A 14406-nucleotide genomic window follows, 5' to 3' on the forward strand; every position below is an offset into this window, starting at 1 on the left:
TCACTCTTTGAAAAATTGCAGTCCATTAGAAAAAGAAGAGGTGACTAGTTTTATCCAGACCTCAAGCAATTACACAGTAATTTTCCATAATATAAATGTGTTTCCATCACTTTGGAGAAGAAATACTAATTTTGCCACACTGTGTATTAAAAAGATGCCTACTTGAGATTCAATATTTAGTAAAACTAATTATTTTTATTGCTTCACCAAAGCTCTCTTTAGGTAAAACTGACATTCTTGAAGATTTTTCACTGCAAGTACATGGCAGCCAAAAATACCATGACTACTTACAGAATTTAGTGTCACTGCCTGGATTCGTGCTACAGCACCAGGAGTTTTATCCACTGTAGATTTTGCATCACCAGTACAAATACAGTGAAAAGGGCAAGTAAGAACTTATTATTATTACAAAAATAGTTTTGACCTTGCAGATCCCCCAAAAGGGTCTCAAAGACCTCCAAGGAGTCCACAGACCACAACTTGAAAACCACTGCACTGGAGAGACACTGACATAATGGAATAGTAGTTAGCATTAAACACGTTATTACTCACAGAACTAAGACTAAAAAGGGAGCAAGTATCCTCTGTAATGGTGTCTGATCCATTAATGTAGATATAGGACAACTATAAAAAGGGGAATGATGAGGAGAACAAAGCAAAGGAATATTAACTATTTTCAGTCATCATTTTGGTGGTTACAGTATGAGTATCACTATCCTCAGACTGCCATGTGCATTCATTTGGTAAAAGCAAATGAGTACGGGTGGATATTCTAATTGTATGTATTCCCGTGTCTTTGAAAACCAGAATTGTTGATGTGGAAGAAAGGAAGGAGACACAAATGTAATACAGAAGAGATTAATTTTTTATTTATACATATATGAACTTTATACTTCTATAAATATGAATATTGCACATAAACATTTATATTTCCACCAGAAAGACTTGATATAGTGATGTCTTTATGGTTTTAGTGACATTTCCTATTAAAATAAGCCAGGGCTTTCTAAAACAATGGCTGATTGCAGTTCTGGGCAGGAAACACACAGAATAAACCTGGAACATCTTGTCATATAACAGAAAACAAAGAAACTACCAAAGATTTGTGTCAAAAGGACTTGGGAGCCACTTGAAGAAGTTTCCGTGCACCTAAGATGATACTATTAAACTCATTGCTAAAAACTACCATGAGCTAAAAGCCATCAAATACATTCAAATCTTTGAATTTATAACGATACAAAAAATAAAAATAAAAAGTAAAACCTAGCTGCTCGCCTTAGGATAACAGTAGGAACCAAATTCATTAACTTGAAAATGAATAAAGGGAAAAAGTTAAACACTGATCTTTTCTTTCCACCGTATCACTGGGCAACCCACCAGTAAATGAAGGGAAGTGTCTCCTTACAGAAGCAATAAAGCATACAAATGAAGAAGGAATGACAGAATGAGGATATCCTCATTCTGCAGACCCCAGTGAAGGAAAGCGTCTAGGCAAGGAGCACTAACAGTGATGGTAGCATAAAAAAAGACACAACTGGACAGTGTGCACCTCATGATGAAAAAACACACTGCCACCTGCAGACTTGCCAAAGAGATTAAATCTAATTCTATCCAGCCTCTGCATCCAGTTGCCAACTTGCAGAAAATGCAGAGAATGGAAGGACATGCTAAACTGCACCAGGTACATGCAATTGGTAAAATCCAGACTGTGGGAAACTCTGCAGGTCAAATGCTCCAGGCTTTTCAAAATATTAATCATCCCGGGCGGAAAGGGATGCAGGAGAAACCTGTAAAGTATGAAACATAAAAGACAACTAAGCTATGCTATCATGAATTCATACCTGAGTGAATAGGGAATAAAAAAATATAAGTGGTTAGTCTGACAGTCAGAATAGGATTGCTTTTGAGAGGAGGGAGAGGGGTTTGATGGGTCTGAGGCACATGCAGACTCTTGCAGGGCTGGTAAGTTCTATTTCTTGATCTGAGTGGTGATTTCAGGGTTTTTCCCTTCAATAATTCATTAAATTCTACATTTTGTGTGTTTATCTTCATTTCGGTTTTATTAACAATAAAAAAAAAGTCATTTAAAAAAAAACAGTCAATAGGAAACAGTGCCTCTGAGCATTTGTCTTCTGGAGAGAGTGGAAAGAGGAAGACGTGAAGATAACTCACAGGGTTAGGGCTGGACCACAGGAACTATGCAGTTTGGGGCTCTCAGGAGCCAGCTCTGGGGGGAATTTCTGCATGCTGTCCTTGGAAACAGATATTAATGACACAGTAAGAGGAAGAAGGACAGAAGAGTGAGAGAAGCATAATCTCAGAACACAGAACTCCAGAATCTGGTCAGGACTCTCCAAGGCCTCGTGCAAGCTGCTCCAGAACCTTGACCTCATGAGTGCCCCTTATGTAGTCCAGGGCTCAAGCCTCTCAGTACTACTTCAGGCTCCGGGGCAGGAAGCTTTGGTTGGCAACCTAGCATGGCTATGGTGAAGGAACTGCTCTTGAGATCTGCAGGGACAGTGATCAGAGTCTCAGGAGGGCCCGCACTCTCCCATTCCAGAGACTCAGCACCCAGTGACACCCAGCCACGGCCGCCCTCACATCCTACCCCCAAGACATCTCCCTCTGGCTAAAGCATTGGGAGAACAATCAGCCATCCAAAGAGAAGGAAAAAGACATTACCTCATCACCAGAAAACTGAGTCTCCACATATCCTAGAATGAGAGGAAAGAAACAGAATGTCCTTGTTAGAACCAAATGTTGTGATTATCCTGAAGGGTGGGGGATGACCTGAAATATCAGAATGCCATTTCTGCAGACCCCCTGAAATATTTCTGGCTTCAGAAAAGACTATCCTGGTGATCCCTGAGAAGTACAATCAGCTTTCCCTGTCTCATATCGTTGAAGTTAGGGGAAGTGGGAGTGGGAGAAGCCACAGGGCAAGGGGCAGGATACTCCTGAGAGGCTCAGGTACCTTTCTGAGCCCTCAGGCAGATGACAGTCCCCACCAGAAGGAAGATCAACCCAAGCAGGAAGGCTGCAATTCCACTGAGCATCTTTCTCCAAGAATATGTGGACTGAGCTCCTGTGGGAAACAGGTCTTAAAATTAGTAAAAAGCTCCCAATATTTGATGTGCCTTCCTGGAATCCCAGAGCCTGTACTGGACACAAAATCAAATGCTATCTAGAGAAGAAATACATTTAGAAATGGTTCTTTGAAGCCAAGGTTTGCCCCCATGGAGCTTCTGTTACTGAATCTTGCAGCCCACAAGAATGACCCCTAACATACTAAGACAAAGTATTAGAGGATACTATTTCTCACAGCTGGAAATAAGTGATGAGGTGGTTAGATCTCCTTCTTTCTTGGAAGATACAAGGATAGCTATCCACCATGTCTTCTCCTCCCCTAACCCAAAGACCCCAATTTCCATGACTCCCTCAAATCAGGGGAAAGAAGCAAAAGTGTTGGGACCAAGATGAATGCAGAGGTCACACAAGGCCCTGTGCTAAGTCATCATCACTCTGAGTCGAACCCAGAGAGTACAAGAATCTGATTCTCACTCCACTCCACAGAAACAGGGCTCAGCAAGCTGGGATGATTAACAAGGCAGGTGTAGACATCTCCAAGTTCAGGAGTCATTTCCAGCATCACCATTGTCTGAAAGGTCCAGTCTCCATTCCTGATAAGGCCAGTGGACATGACCCCAACTCTCTCCTCCTGCCCATTCCGGAACCACTTGATCTTGATGTCTCCTGGATAGAAACCTGTCACAGAGCAGAGCAGCAGATTGTGGTGCTGCAGGGACGGGGTCCTCTCTGGATACACTGTCACCTCTGGTTGTACTGGGAAAGGAGAAAAAAAATGAGACATTGTGAAGGAAAACCACCATGCCAGGACAGGAGTTCTTTGAGAGACTACCTCTGCCCCTAATCTCCTTCTCATACCACCCAAGTAGAAACTGGAAAAGGTAAGGAAATGTCTGCCCCCAAGAGTCAGAAACTGGGTATGTCAGGACCTCAAGGAGGAGTTAGGCCTTATCCCACAATTACCCCTTCTGTTTGAGACTGGTCCTTAACATTCTTGAGAACTTTGGGGGTCTGGGACCAAGACCAAAGTAACCTGACCTGTGAGGATAATGAGTGAATCACAACTGGGGACAGAACATATACCCAGAATCCCCAGCTCATAAGTCATTTATTCTGAAGCTGGAAATTGCCTATCACAGGAAGTAAAGCCCATGATCAGGTTCATGTGTGGGAGATTCCTGAACCCCACCAGACTTCACCTTCCACCTCACCTTTTCTCCCCACAGTGAAGGGTGCACCGAGCTCGTAGTTATGCCTGCAGAGTAAATCCACAGAAGCTCTACTCCTCTCCAATATACCCGGCTGACTGTTCCAGAGCTCAGCATCAGGCTTCCCCAGCTCTGTCAATGCCACAAACATTCCCACGTGGCTGTCAAAACGTGCATACTCCTCCAGGTTAAAAATGAATCTCACCACAAACTGCACCTTCTCTGTTCCATTGATGAAGTAACAGTCAGCCTTTGCCTGAATCACAAAATCTTCTGGAAAACAACAGCAAAAAAGACTATAAACCAACCTCCACCTTTAGGAAACCCATACATAGTAAATTATGCCAGATCACATGGATTTGAGAGGAGGCCTTTTGACCTCAGTAAATAGATCAAAGTATCCTCTTCTCTCCTGAGCCCCACTCCAGTTCCATTTAGCAAAGGGACACCCACTGTGGAAAGAAGCCTGACATCCATCCTACCAGGCCAGCCAAACAGAAGACATGTAACCCAAAAAAGGCAAGCCAAAGAGGGAGTTCCAAGAGACATAAATATTCATTCCACAAAGATTTCTTGACCATTCATGTTTTGCTGACACTGTGCTGGTTTCTCCAAGCCAAGTTTTCAGAAACCCAAAGTTTTTACCTCCTTTTGTTATCAAGTCAGAACCATCCATCCCAAAATGAAATAATTCAACGGTATGCTTGTCCTTAGCAAGTTCATTCTATACATTCCATCTGGAGTGAAGTGAAGGAGTGATGGGGGGTGGGGGTTGAAAAGAAATACAGACTAGGTACACATTTGATGTGAAATTAACTCCCATCCTACTTTTCACTCACTATGGGTTTTCTCCAAGAATTCCTTTATTTTTGGACCTTTCCCCTTGCACTTTTACTTAAAGAGCTCACCCCTCTGTTGGCTCTAATGAGGTAATGATTTCATTAGTTTTGTTGGTGTGAAGTAAAATAATACTAACCCATGGCTCAAAGATTAATATTATCATCAGCATCATTGGCACTATACCTACCATTCCAGTAGCTACAACAACATGGTGACAGGGAATACCTGGTTAGCTTAAACCTTCTTTGGGGTTTTTTACATGAAACATGGCCATTACAGTGTCCATTATGATTTTCTACTTTCGGAGCACCTTACTAATGCTGATAGGGATTAGTTTGAGCTATATATTTCTTCATAGTGTCTACTCTGCTTATGTTCTTCAATGTAATTTAACACTCAAAAATTATGTAATCTGTCCTCATTGGTAAGAAAAAGTATAATTCTTATTCACTGAGTACACAGTCTGAGTGTTTGGGCCCCTCCCCCAAATTCATGTGTTGAAATCCTAACCCCTAAAGGTGATATTATCAGCAGGAGGTGCTTTTAAGAAGTGCTTGGGTCAGGGGGTTGGAGCCCTCTCTCACGAATGGGATTAGCTCTTATAAAGGAGGCTCCATAGAGACCCCAAGCCCCTCCTACCACATGAGGACACAGGAAGAAGGTACCACCTTCTCCAGGAAGACAGTCTTCACCAGAACACAGCCATGCTGATGCCTTCATCTTGGACTTCCTAGCCTCCAGAACTGTGAGAGATAAATTTCTGTTGTTTATAAGCCATCCAGTCTGTGGTATTTTGCTACAGCAGCCAGAATGGACAGAGACACAATGATATCTGTCATAGATTTGAAGATCTGAAAAATTCTAAGTGACAAATTGGTAAATTGTCCTGGGTTAAATTTCCATTGATCTTAGTTCTAGTTTTATATCTAGCAGTTTTACACAGAGCCACTAACCCTCCCTGACCTGCTTTCCCTTGCAAACAACACTGAAGCTGAGCTCGAAAGCATAGTGTTAAGTGACAAAAGAAGCAGAATTTGGTTCAATGCACAATGACATATATTAAAATTTTAAAATACACATGAAAAACAATTCTGAATATCCTTACAGGCCAGCCCCATAGTTAAAGTTACATCAGACACATTAGAATGGAATTGTAAGGAAAGGAGGGAGTGGAAATACAGACCAGGAAAGAGGAGAGAGTCCTTTCTTGGACCGACAAATGATTGCAAAGTGCTGTGAACCCACTGGGTAAGACTGACTCAATTCTCTGTATACACTCGAGAACAACAATACTAAAAGGAAACTCAAATGGGTTGATAATGTAGGTTGGTCAGAAAAGATCTCCCTGAAGAAGTGGTATGAGGATAATCGTTAACAACCCCGAGTTGTAAATTTGCTTTCCTTTCTAAACTCAGAGGCCTCCTCCAGGAACTAATGAGCTGAGCGTTAAGGACTAGAGCATCCTTCCTGGATCAGCACTTAGCAGCTAAAGTCAGCTGTAACCTCCAATGTTCTTCCTTCTAACAGTTTAAATCAGAAAAAGAAAATTATCTGGGGGTCAGATCTGTGTCTGTGTTAAGACCTGTTCTTTAACGGACATTGTAAGCTCAGAGAGGTTTCTATTCTAGGAGAATAACCATTGTCTCCTACCCACCCTGCCCTCCCAGGTTTGTTCCTCTTTTGTGTTTAATGAGACCTTGACATTCAAACAGCCTCTGTTTTTAATGCATTATATCCTGTTTTCTACTGATAAGTATGTTTTCAGGGTGTAATACTGCCTCATAATCGTGCAGCCCATCTCCTTGACTAGAAAAATAACAGCAATAAATACACATATCCAGGAACCTAAGGAAGGCATAATGCATTGAACTTCTCTTATTACCCAAAGCTGGGGTTAATAAATGCCAAAAGAAGAAATCTTTGTATCCAATTTCTTTTGTCCACATGTATCTCAGTTGGATAGACATAAAAAGAGTTGCAATCATCAGAGCACTCCTGTCTGGAAAAATTATGACTATTCTCAGACTGCCCCTAGTTTTTACAGTTCTTGAGACTGACACTGATATTATAAGGACCCTAAGCAAGACAAAATGTTTCCCTTCTTCCTGCTACCCTACTCCTTGAAGCTGAGGCTCTGCTGCAGGAGGTTCCCTTTTTCCAGCAGTCCATTGTGTGTGGTAAAGAGGGAAGGCATATCTGAATTTCAAAAGGAATAACACTTTGAAACCAGAAGCCAGTTCTAGTCTGGGCTGCAGCCTGGACCTACAGGGAAAAGCATCCATCCCCCATGTCAATTCTTGCATACATACCTGGGAAAAAAATTGCTCTGCTCTTACCTGGAGAGTCTCTGCCTTGAGTCATGGAAGAATCCAATCCAATTACATTCACTAACAGAGCCAGCATCCATGGAACCCACTCAGAACCCATTCTGGAAGGAAAAACAAAAAATTAAACAGTAAAGTCATCAACTTCTTCAAAATGGGGCTTACTGCCTCAAAACTCAGTCAAAAAATATTTATTAAGAGTATGAATACCTTTCTGGCTTCCTCAGGATTGGAAACTCTTCACACTGATAACCAATCATGATAGAAGAGTTTTGCATCATTAGGTGCTGGGTAGACTACTCTCATAAAGTCATGTATGCCACTCAAGAATTGTTTACCTACAGAATTACTGATGGTAGTTTAATGTGTGTGGGAAATGGGCTGTGAAACAAAAATGTTTTAAATAGTGTACATAGTATGTGGTCCTAGAAGAACTATGTAGATTGTTTACTATGCATTCTATTTTTTAACCAAGAAGCCTCTTCTATGGTTGACATTGCCAACAGAGTGTGCAAATAAAGAAGAAGGTAGACATGATTCTGAAGCATTTGCCTCAAGAGGATTTAATGAAGGGATTATCAGAGAAGATATAGAAGAGATTGAGAACCACCTGGAGAGTATGATTTCCTATAAACCAAGAGAGGGCCACAAAAAAGAAAATAAAGAGAAGATTCTCAACAGAATAAAATGCTGCAAAAATGTTCAAGAAAGGGGCTCCTGGGTGGCTCAGTCAGTTAAGCATCTGACTTTGGCTCAGGTCATGATCCCAAGGTTCTGGGATCGAGCCCTGAGTTGGGCTTCTCACTCAGCATGGAGTCTGCTTAGATTCCCTTTCTCCCTCTACCCCTCTCACTTGTGCAGTCTCTCTCTCTCTCTCTCAAGTAAATAAATAAAATCATTTTTTAAAAGAGTTCATTTACTTATTCATGAGAGACACGGAGAGAGGCAGAGACAGGCAGAGGGAGAAGTAGGTTCCCTGAAGGAAGCCTGTTGAGGGACTCCATCCTAGGACCCCGGGATCACGACCTGAGCCAAAGGCAGATGCTCAAGTACTGAGCCATCCAAGTACCCCAAATAAAGTCTCTTTAAAAATGTTCAAGAGGATAAAATATAAGAAGCATTATTGTGTTTTATAATTAGTGGAGCACCAACAACCTTCAGTAGGACATTGAGTATTTGAAATGAGGGCAGCAGATATAAACAGCCCTTCAAGAATGTGAAGTGAAGTGGCACCTGGGTGGCTCAGTGGTTGAGCATCTGCCCTTGGCTCACGTTGTGATCCTGGGGTCCTGGGATCCAGTCCTACATCCGGCTCCCCTAGAGGAGCCTGTTTCTCCTCTTTCTCCTTCTGCCTGTGTCTCTGCCTCTCTCTGTGTGTCTCTCATGAATAAATAAATAAATAAAATCTTTTTTAAAAAGAATATAAAATGAAAACAAGGGAAAAGATGGTATCTACCTTGAATGAAAAGCCACACAAAAGGAAAGTTACCTTTAAGAAAAACCTTAACAGCTAAATGGGGGATGGGTATTAAGGAGAGCACTTGTGATGAGCACTGAGTGGTATATGTAAGTAATTAATCACTAAATTCTGCTCCTGAAACCAATATTATACTATATGTTAACCAGCTAGAATTATTTTTAAAGATTTATTTATTTATTCATGAGAGACAGGCAAAGACACAGGCAGAGGGAGAAGCAGGCTCCATGTAGGGATCCCGAGGCGGGACTCGATCACAGTATTCCAGGATCACGACCTGAGCCGAAGGCAGATGTTCAACCATTGAGCCACTCAGGCACCCCACTAACTGGAATTTAAATAAAACCTTGAAATAGAAAAAAAAAAAAAAAAAGGAAGGACCTTAACGAGTTTCTCAGTCAAGTAGAAGGCATCTGTACATGGGAGAAATTGAAGATAAAAAAGAGAAGAAAAGAGAAATTACCTCCAGAATTCCTAATGGAATCCAAAGAGATTGTCAGACCTGGTTATAAAAAGGAGCACTTGTTCAGCGACTAGAATGAAGACAGGGGGATTGGAAGCAAGAAAGAGGGGAGTGAGGAAGTTCTAGTTGTATGACTTCAATGGACTCCAGTTAGGACAAGGCAAAACCTTCCGCTAGAAAGGAGTTGGAAGAAAATCTTTTTAACCAAAGTAGTCTATAAGTACATTTTTGTTTATTTAGCACACACTCATCTATGACCAATATTATGGGTTATGCAGTAATGACACAGACATGTTCCTTGTTCTCAAGAAATATATAGCCTAAGCAAAGTGACAAGGAAACAATCCACTGTGATGTCAGAAGGAATGAGATGAATTTGGCAATGTCTGGGCACATAAGAAGAGTACATTTTAGCTTAATATAGAGTTCGTGATAAAGTTGATAGTTGATACAAGTGACATAACAAGCAGAGATTTTTAGAATTTGGAATACCCAGTACATGTGGACAAATAGAAAGCAGATAAACAGTGAAACAAAAAGTTTATCTGGATTCTCTTTCAAATTCCTAATTGTCTGCAATAAGTAAATACATGCATACTACTTCATTGGATAGGAAAAGATAGGGATGCCTGGGTGGCTCAGCGGTTGAGTGCCTGCCTTCAGCTCAGGGTGTGATCCTGGAGTCCGGGGATACATCAAGTCCCACATCAGGCTTCCTGCATGGATCTTGCTTCTCCCTCTGCCTATGTCTCTGCCTCTGTCTCTCTCTGTCACTCTCTCTCTCTCTCTGTGTGTCTCTCTCTCTGTGTCTCTCATGAATAAATAAATAAAATATTTTTTTTAAATTTTTTTAAATTTTTTATTTATTGATGATAGTCACATAGAATGAGAGAGAGAGAGGCAGAGACACAGGCAGAGGGAGAAGCAGGCTCCATGCACCGGGAGCCCGACGTGGGATTCGATCCCGGGTCTCCAGGATCGCGCCCTGGGCCAAAGGCAGGCGCTAAACCGCTGCGCCACCCAGGGATCCCAATAAAATATTTTTTTAAATGGGAAAATATATGGGTTTTTTTTTTCATTTCCTTAAGAGAACACACATGCTTTGATGGGTATGTAAGGTAGGATTATGATGGTAGTTGACCAGAACACCCAAGAATACTTGAGTTATGCTTTGCCAAATATGCTTGGATGCCCTCAGGAAATCTCTACTCATAAGTAGTAATACTAACTTGTAAATTAAAGACTGACTCTATTGTTAATTGGTCAACTCTCTAATACCCCAATAGAAGGTTTTATGGTAAACTTCTCTGAAGCATGAGGCCCAAGTAAGTTCTCATGTTCCCTCTTAAATCCCACTTGTACCACTAGCCAGCTATAAATCCTGAAGGACTAAGAACTCCCCAACATAAGAGCAATAGTTTGGGTCACAAAGGAGCTCTGTTCAAGATGGCAAAAATAGGATTCAGAAAAAAAGTGAAATGTAACTACATACATTTAAGTACTGTGGCCCTTGCACTTTGAGTAAATATGCCCTGTCCTGGAATCTGACCAATCAAAATAATAATTCCTCCTCCTGGAAAAAGATGAGGAGGTGTGGAAGACATCACTAGTGCTCACCAATATCTTCTACTTCCTGGGCACATGGAAAATTGTATTTCCTAGTTTCCCAGAACTATGTGACTAGTTCTAGACAATAGTTAGTGAATAAAAAGGTTCTTAGACAAAGATTTTAGCTACCTTTGCATGACTCTTCTCTTTTTCCCTTGCCAAGTCAACCAAGACAATCTTGTATTGAAATAGTAGAATCAGAATATAAAAGCAATGAGCTAATTAGCAGAGTTATCATAAAGAGGAGAAGCCCTAGAGAATCACCCAAACCCACAATGGATGTTATATGAAAGAGAGAGAAGTTTTGCTTGTTTAAGGCTCTAAGGGCTGTTACCACAGCTTGGCCTGACTTATCCTAACTAATATAGGACGAGAATAAGATTGTTGACCTGCCCCTCCACATCCCTCAGGTATACTTGAATATTCATGAGTTAGAAGCCTGAGCACAGGCAAAACTGGGAGATTCTGTCCACAGAGTATAGGACCCTTGACTGTTGGTACATCTTCTAGAGGTGAATGGTTGTGTTGCTCCCATTTGTGAGGGCACATAAAGCTGATTGAAAAGGTGGCAATCAGAGGAAGCTCAAGCCACAGAGCTTTAACTTCTCTTCTTCTTACCCACACCGGCCTTAGTCTTTCCCATGTTATTTTATCTCATCTGGAAGTGGAGAAAAATATTTTACTTGAAGCTAAGTGAATGAGACTCTGACATGGAGATTATCAGAAGCAGCAAAGGCATGAGACGGCATGCTGCCACTGAGGCAAGAATGCTCCTCCTAGGGCATGAGAAAAGAGACGGTAGTGTCCATATAGGGTCGCCAACCTAATTTTCTAAGCTTTTGAAAGAGGGACATCTGGGCTTGTATTTTGGAATACTTTTTAAAGCTCTGTTAAGGTATAATTTGTGTAATTGACATGCAACAAAGTGCACTTATCTAATGTTAACAATTTGGTAAGTTTTGACATGTATAAAGTCATGAAACTACATTGTGAAAATCAATTTATCTGTCACCCACATTTACTTTGTGCTCATATAATCTCTGCCTTCTCCAGCCTTCCAGGCAATCATCAATTATCTTTCCTTTACATTAAGTTAGTTTGTATTTTCTGTAAGGCATTATTAGTATATGTTGTTGTTTTTTTCTGTACTTGTTTTGCTTCATTCTGCATGCTTATTGAGATTCAACAATGAGCTTATTATTTTATCTGCAGGCAATACTGTAGTTGGTCTTCAGCCCTTTCTCTCAAGGATGAAAGAGAGATCTTGAGGAGAGAAGAAAGAGTGAGGCCTAGAAAACACAGATAAAAGGTGTGCTTGTCTGTGGATTTAGAGGAAGAGAAAGAGTTGATAGATGGCAAGAGATGCTGAGGGGACACTGGAGGATGTGAATGCTGAACCAAAAAGTTAGGAAGGTTGTTCTTTTCTACTTCTGGTGTGAACGTGTCTAAGGCTCATAAACTCTAAAATCTGACTTACCTACATCATGATCATAATAGCTAATATTTATTGATCATACATTGTGAGTCAGGTTTTTTTAATTTTAGAAGATATTTATTTATTTATTTATTTATTTATTTATTTATTTGAGAGAGAGAGAGAGAGAGAGTACAAGCAAAGGGAGAAGAAGAGGGAGAAGCAGACCTCCACTAAGCAGGGAGCCCAACACAGGGCTCTATCCCAGGACCCCAGGACCATGGCCAGAGCCAAAGGCAGACACCTAACCAACTGAGCCACCCAGGCACCCCATGAGTCAGTTTTCTAAGCCCTGTGAATGTCTGTGTCTGTGCATGGTGATGGCGAGGTGGGTAGAGAGAAAGAGAAAAAAGTGAAGAATAGAGAGAGAATCATAACAATAACCCTTCACAGAGATAGTGAAGGCTCCTTGCATGGAGCTTTCTTCTCCCTCTGCCTGTGTCTCTGCCTCTCTCACTCTCTCTGTCTCTCATGAATAAATAAATAAAATCTTTTAAAAAAATATATAACCATCTTAAAAAATTTTTATTGATATATTGATAATAATACTATAATATTAGGGGACTTTAACACCCCATTCACTGCACTGGACAGATCATCTAAGCAAAAAATCAACAAGGAAACAAGGACTTTGAATGACACACTATACCAGACGGACTTCACATATTTTATCCTACAGTAAAAGAATATACATTCTTGGGCAGCCCCGGTGGCGCTGCGGTTTAGCGCCGCTTGCAGCCTCCGGCGTGATCCTGGATACCCGGGATCGAGTCCCACGTCAGGCTCCCTGCATGGAGCCTGCTTCTCCCTCTGCCTGTGTCTCTGCCTCTCTCTCTCTCTCTCTCTCTCTCTCTCTCTCTCTCTCTCTCTGTGTGTGTGTGTGTCTCTATGAATATATATATACACACACATTCTTCCAGAGTGCGCATGGAACATTCTGCAGAATAGATCATATATTGGCTCATGAATCAGGTCTCAACTGATACCAAAAGATTATTCCCTGCATATTTTCAGACCACAATGCTTTGAAACTGGAACTCAATCACAAAAGGAAATTTGAAAGGAACACAAACACTTGGAGGTTAAAGAGCATTCTACTAAGAATGAATGGGTCAACCAGGAAATTAAAGAAGAGTTTTAAAAATTAATGGAAATGAATGAAAATGAAATCACAACCGTTCAAAGCCTTGAGATACAGCAAAGGCAGTCCTAAGAGGAAAGCATATTGCAATACAAGCCTTTCTCAAAAATTAGAAAAATCTCAAATACTCAAGCTAAACATACATTTAATCTAAAGGAGCTGGAGAGGGAACAGCAAATAAAACTTAAACCCAGCAGAAGAGAAATAATAAAAATTAGAGCAGAAATCAATGAAGTAGAAACAAGAAGAACAGTAGAACAGATCAACGAAACTAGAAGCTGGTTCTTGGAAAGAATAAATAAAATCAATAAATCCCCAGCCAGACTTATTACAAAGAAAAGAGGAAGGACCTAAATTAAAATCATGAATGAAAGAGGAGAGATTGCGAACAACACCAAAGAAATACAAACAATTTTAAGAACATATTATGAGCAAATAAATGCCAACAAATTAAGCACTCTGAAAGAAATGGATGCATTCCTGGAAACCACCAAAATTGAAACAGGAAGAAATAGAAAATCTGAAGAGACATATAACCAGCAAGGAAATTGAAGGAGCAATGAGAAACCTCCCAAAAAGCAAGAGTGCAGGGCCAGATGGCTTCCCCAGGGAATTCTAACAAACATTTAAAGAAATAATATGTATTCTTCAGAAGCTATTTCCAAAAATAGAAAAGGAAGAAAAACTTCCAAACTCATTCTATGAGGCCAACATTACCTTGATCCTAAAACCAGACAAAGATCCCATGTTCCTGATGACATGGTTGCCAAAACACTCAACAAGA

The 14406-nt window shown here is 40.8% G+C and overlaps 1 protein-coding gene across 1 annotated transcript; it reads right to left on the reverse strand.

The window, feature by feature from the left end:
• Positions 1-921: 921 nt before the first annotated feature.
• On the reverse strand, positions 922-14406 carry LOC129512314 (HLA class II histocompatibility antigen, DO beta chain). The gene is made up of 8 exons (XM_055329535.1): positions 14340-14406; positions 7670-7704; positions 7472-7563; positions 4299-4568; positions 3562-3843; positions 2975-3085; positions 2683-2714; positions 922-2508 (listed from the first exon to the last, which is right to left on the reverse strand). Exons 1-8 carry the CDS (start codon positions 14367-14369, stop codon positions 2482-2484), a joined length of 879 nt encoding a protein of 292 aa, XP_055185510.1. The 5' UTR covers positions 14370-14406; the 3' UTR covers positions 922-2481.

This window comes from Nyctereutes procyonoides, unplaced genomic scaffold, assembly GCF_905146905.1.
Source record: "Nyctereutes procyonoides isolate TBG_1078 unplaced genomic scaffold, NYPRO_anot_genome, whole genome shotgun sequence".
NCBI classification, from domain to species: Eukaryota; Metazoa; Chordata; class Mammalia; order Carnivora; family Canidae; genus Nyctereutes; species Nyctereutes procyonoides.

Excerpts from the sequence above, each read along its gene's own strand:
- LOC129512314 (XM_055329535.1), bottom strand. The coding sequence starts at position 14,369 with ATGGGATCTTTGTCTGGTTTTAGGATCAAG. Across the intron at positions 3,844-4,298 it reads CTTCACTGTGGGGAGAAAAG|TACAACCAGAGGTGACAGTG; the intron begins GTGAGGTGGAAG and ends CTCCTTTCCCAG. Across the intron at positions 2,715-2,974 it reads CTGCCTGAGGGCTCAGAAAG|GATATGTGGAGACTCAGTTT; the intron begins GTACCTGAGCCT and ends CTCTCATTCTAG.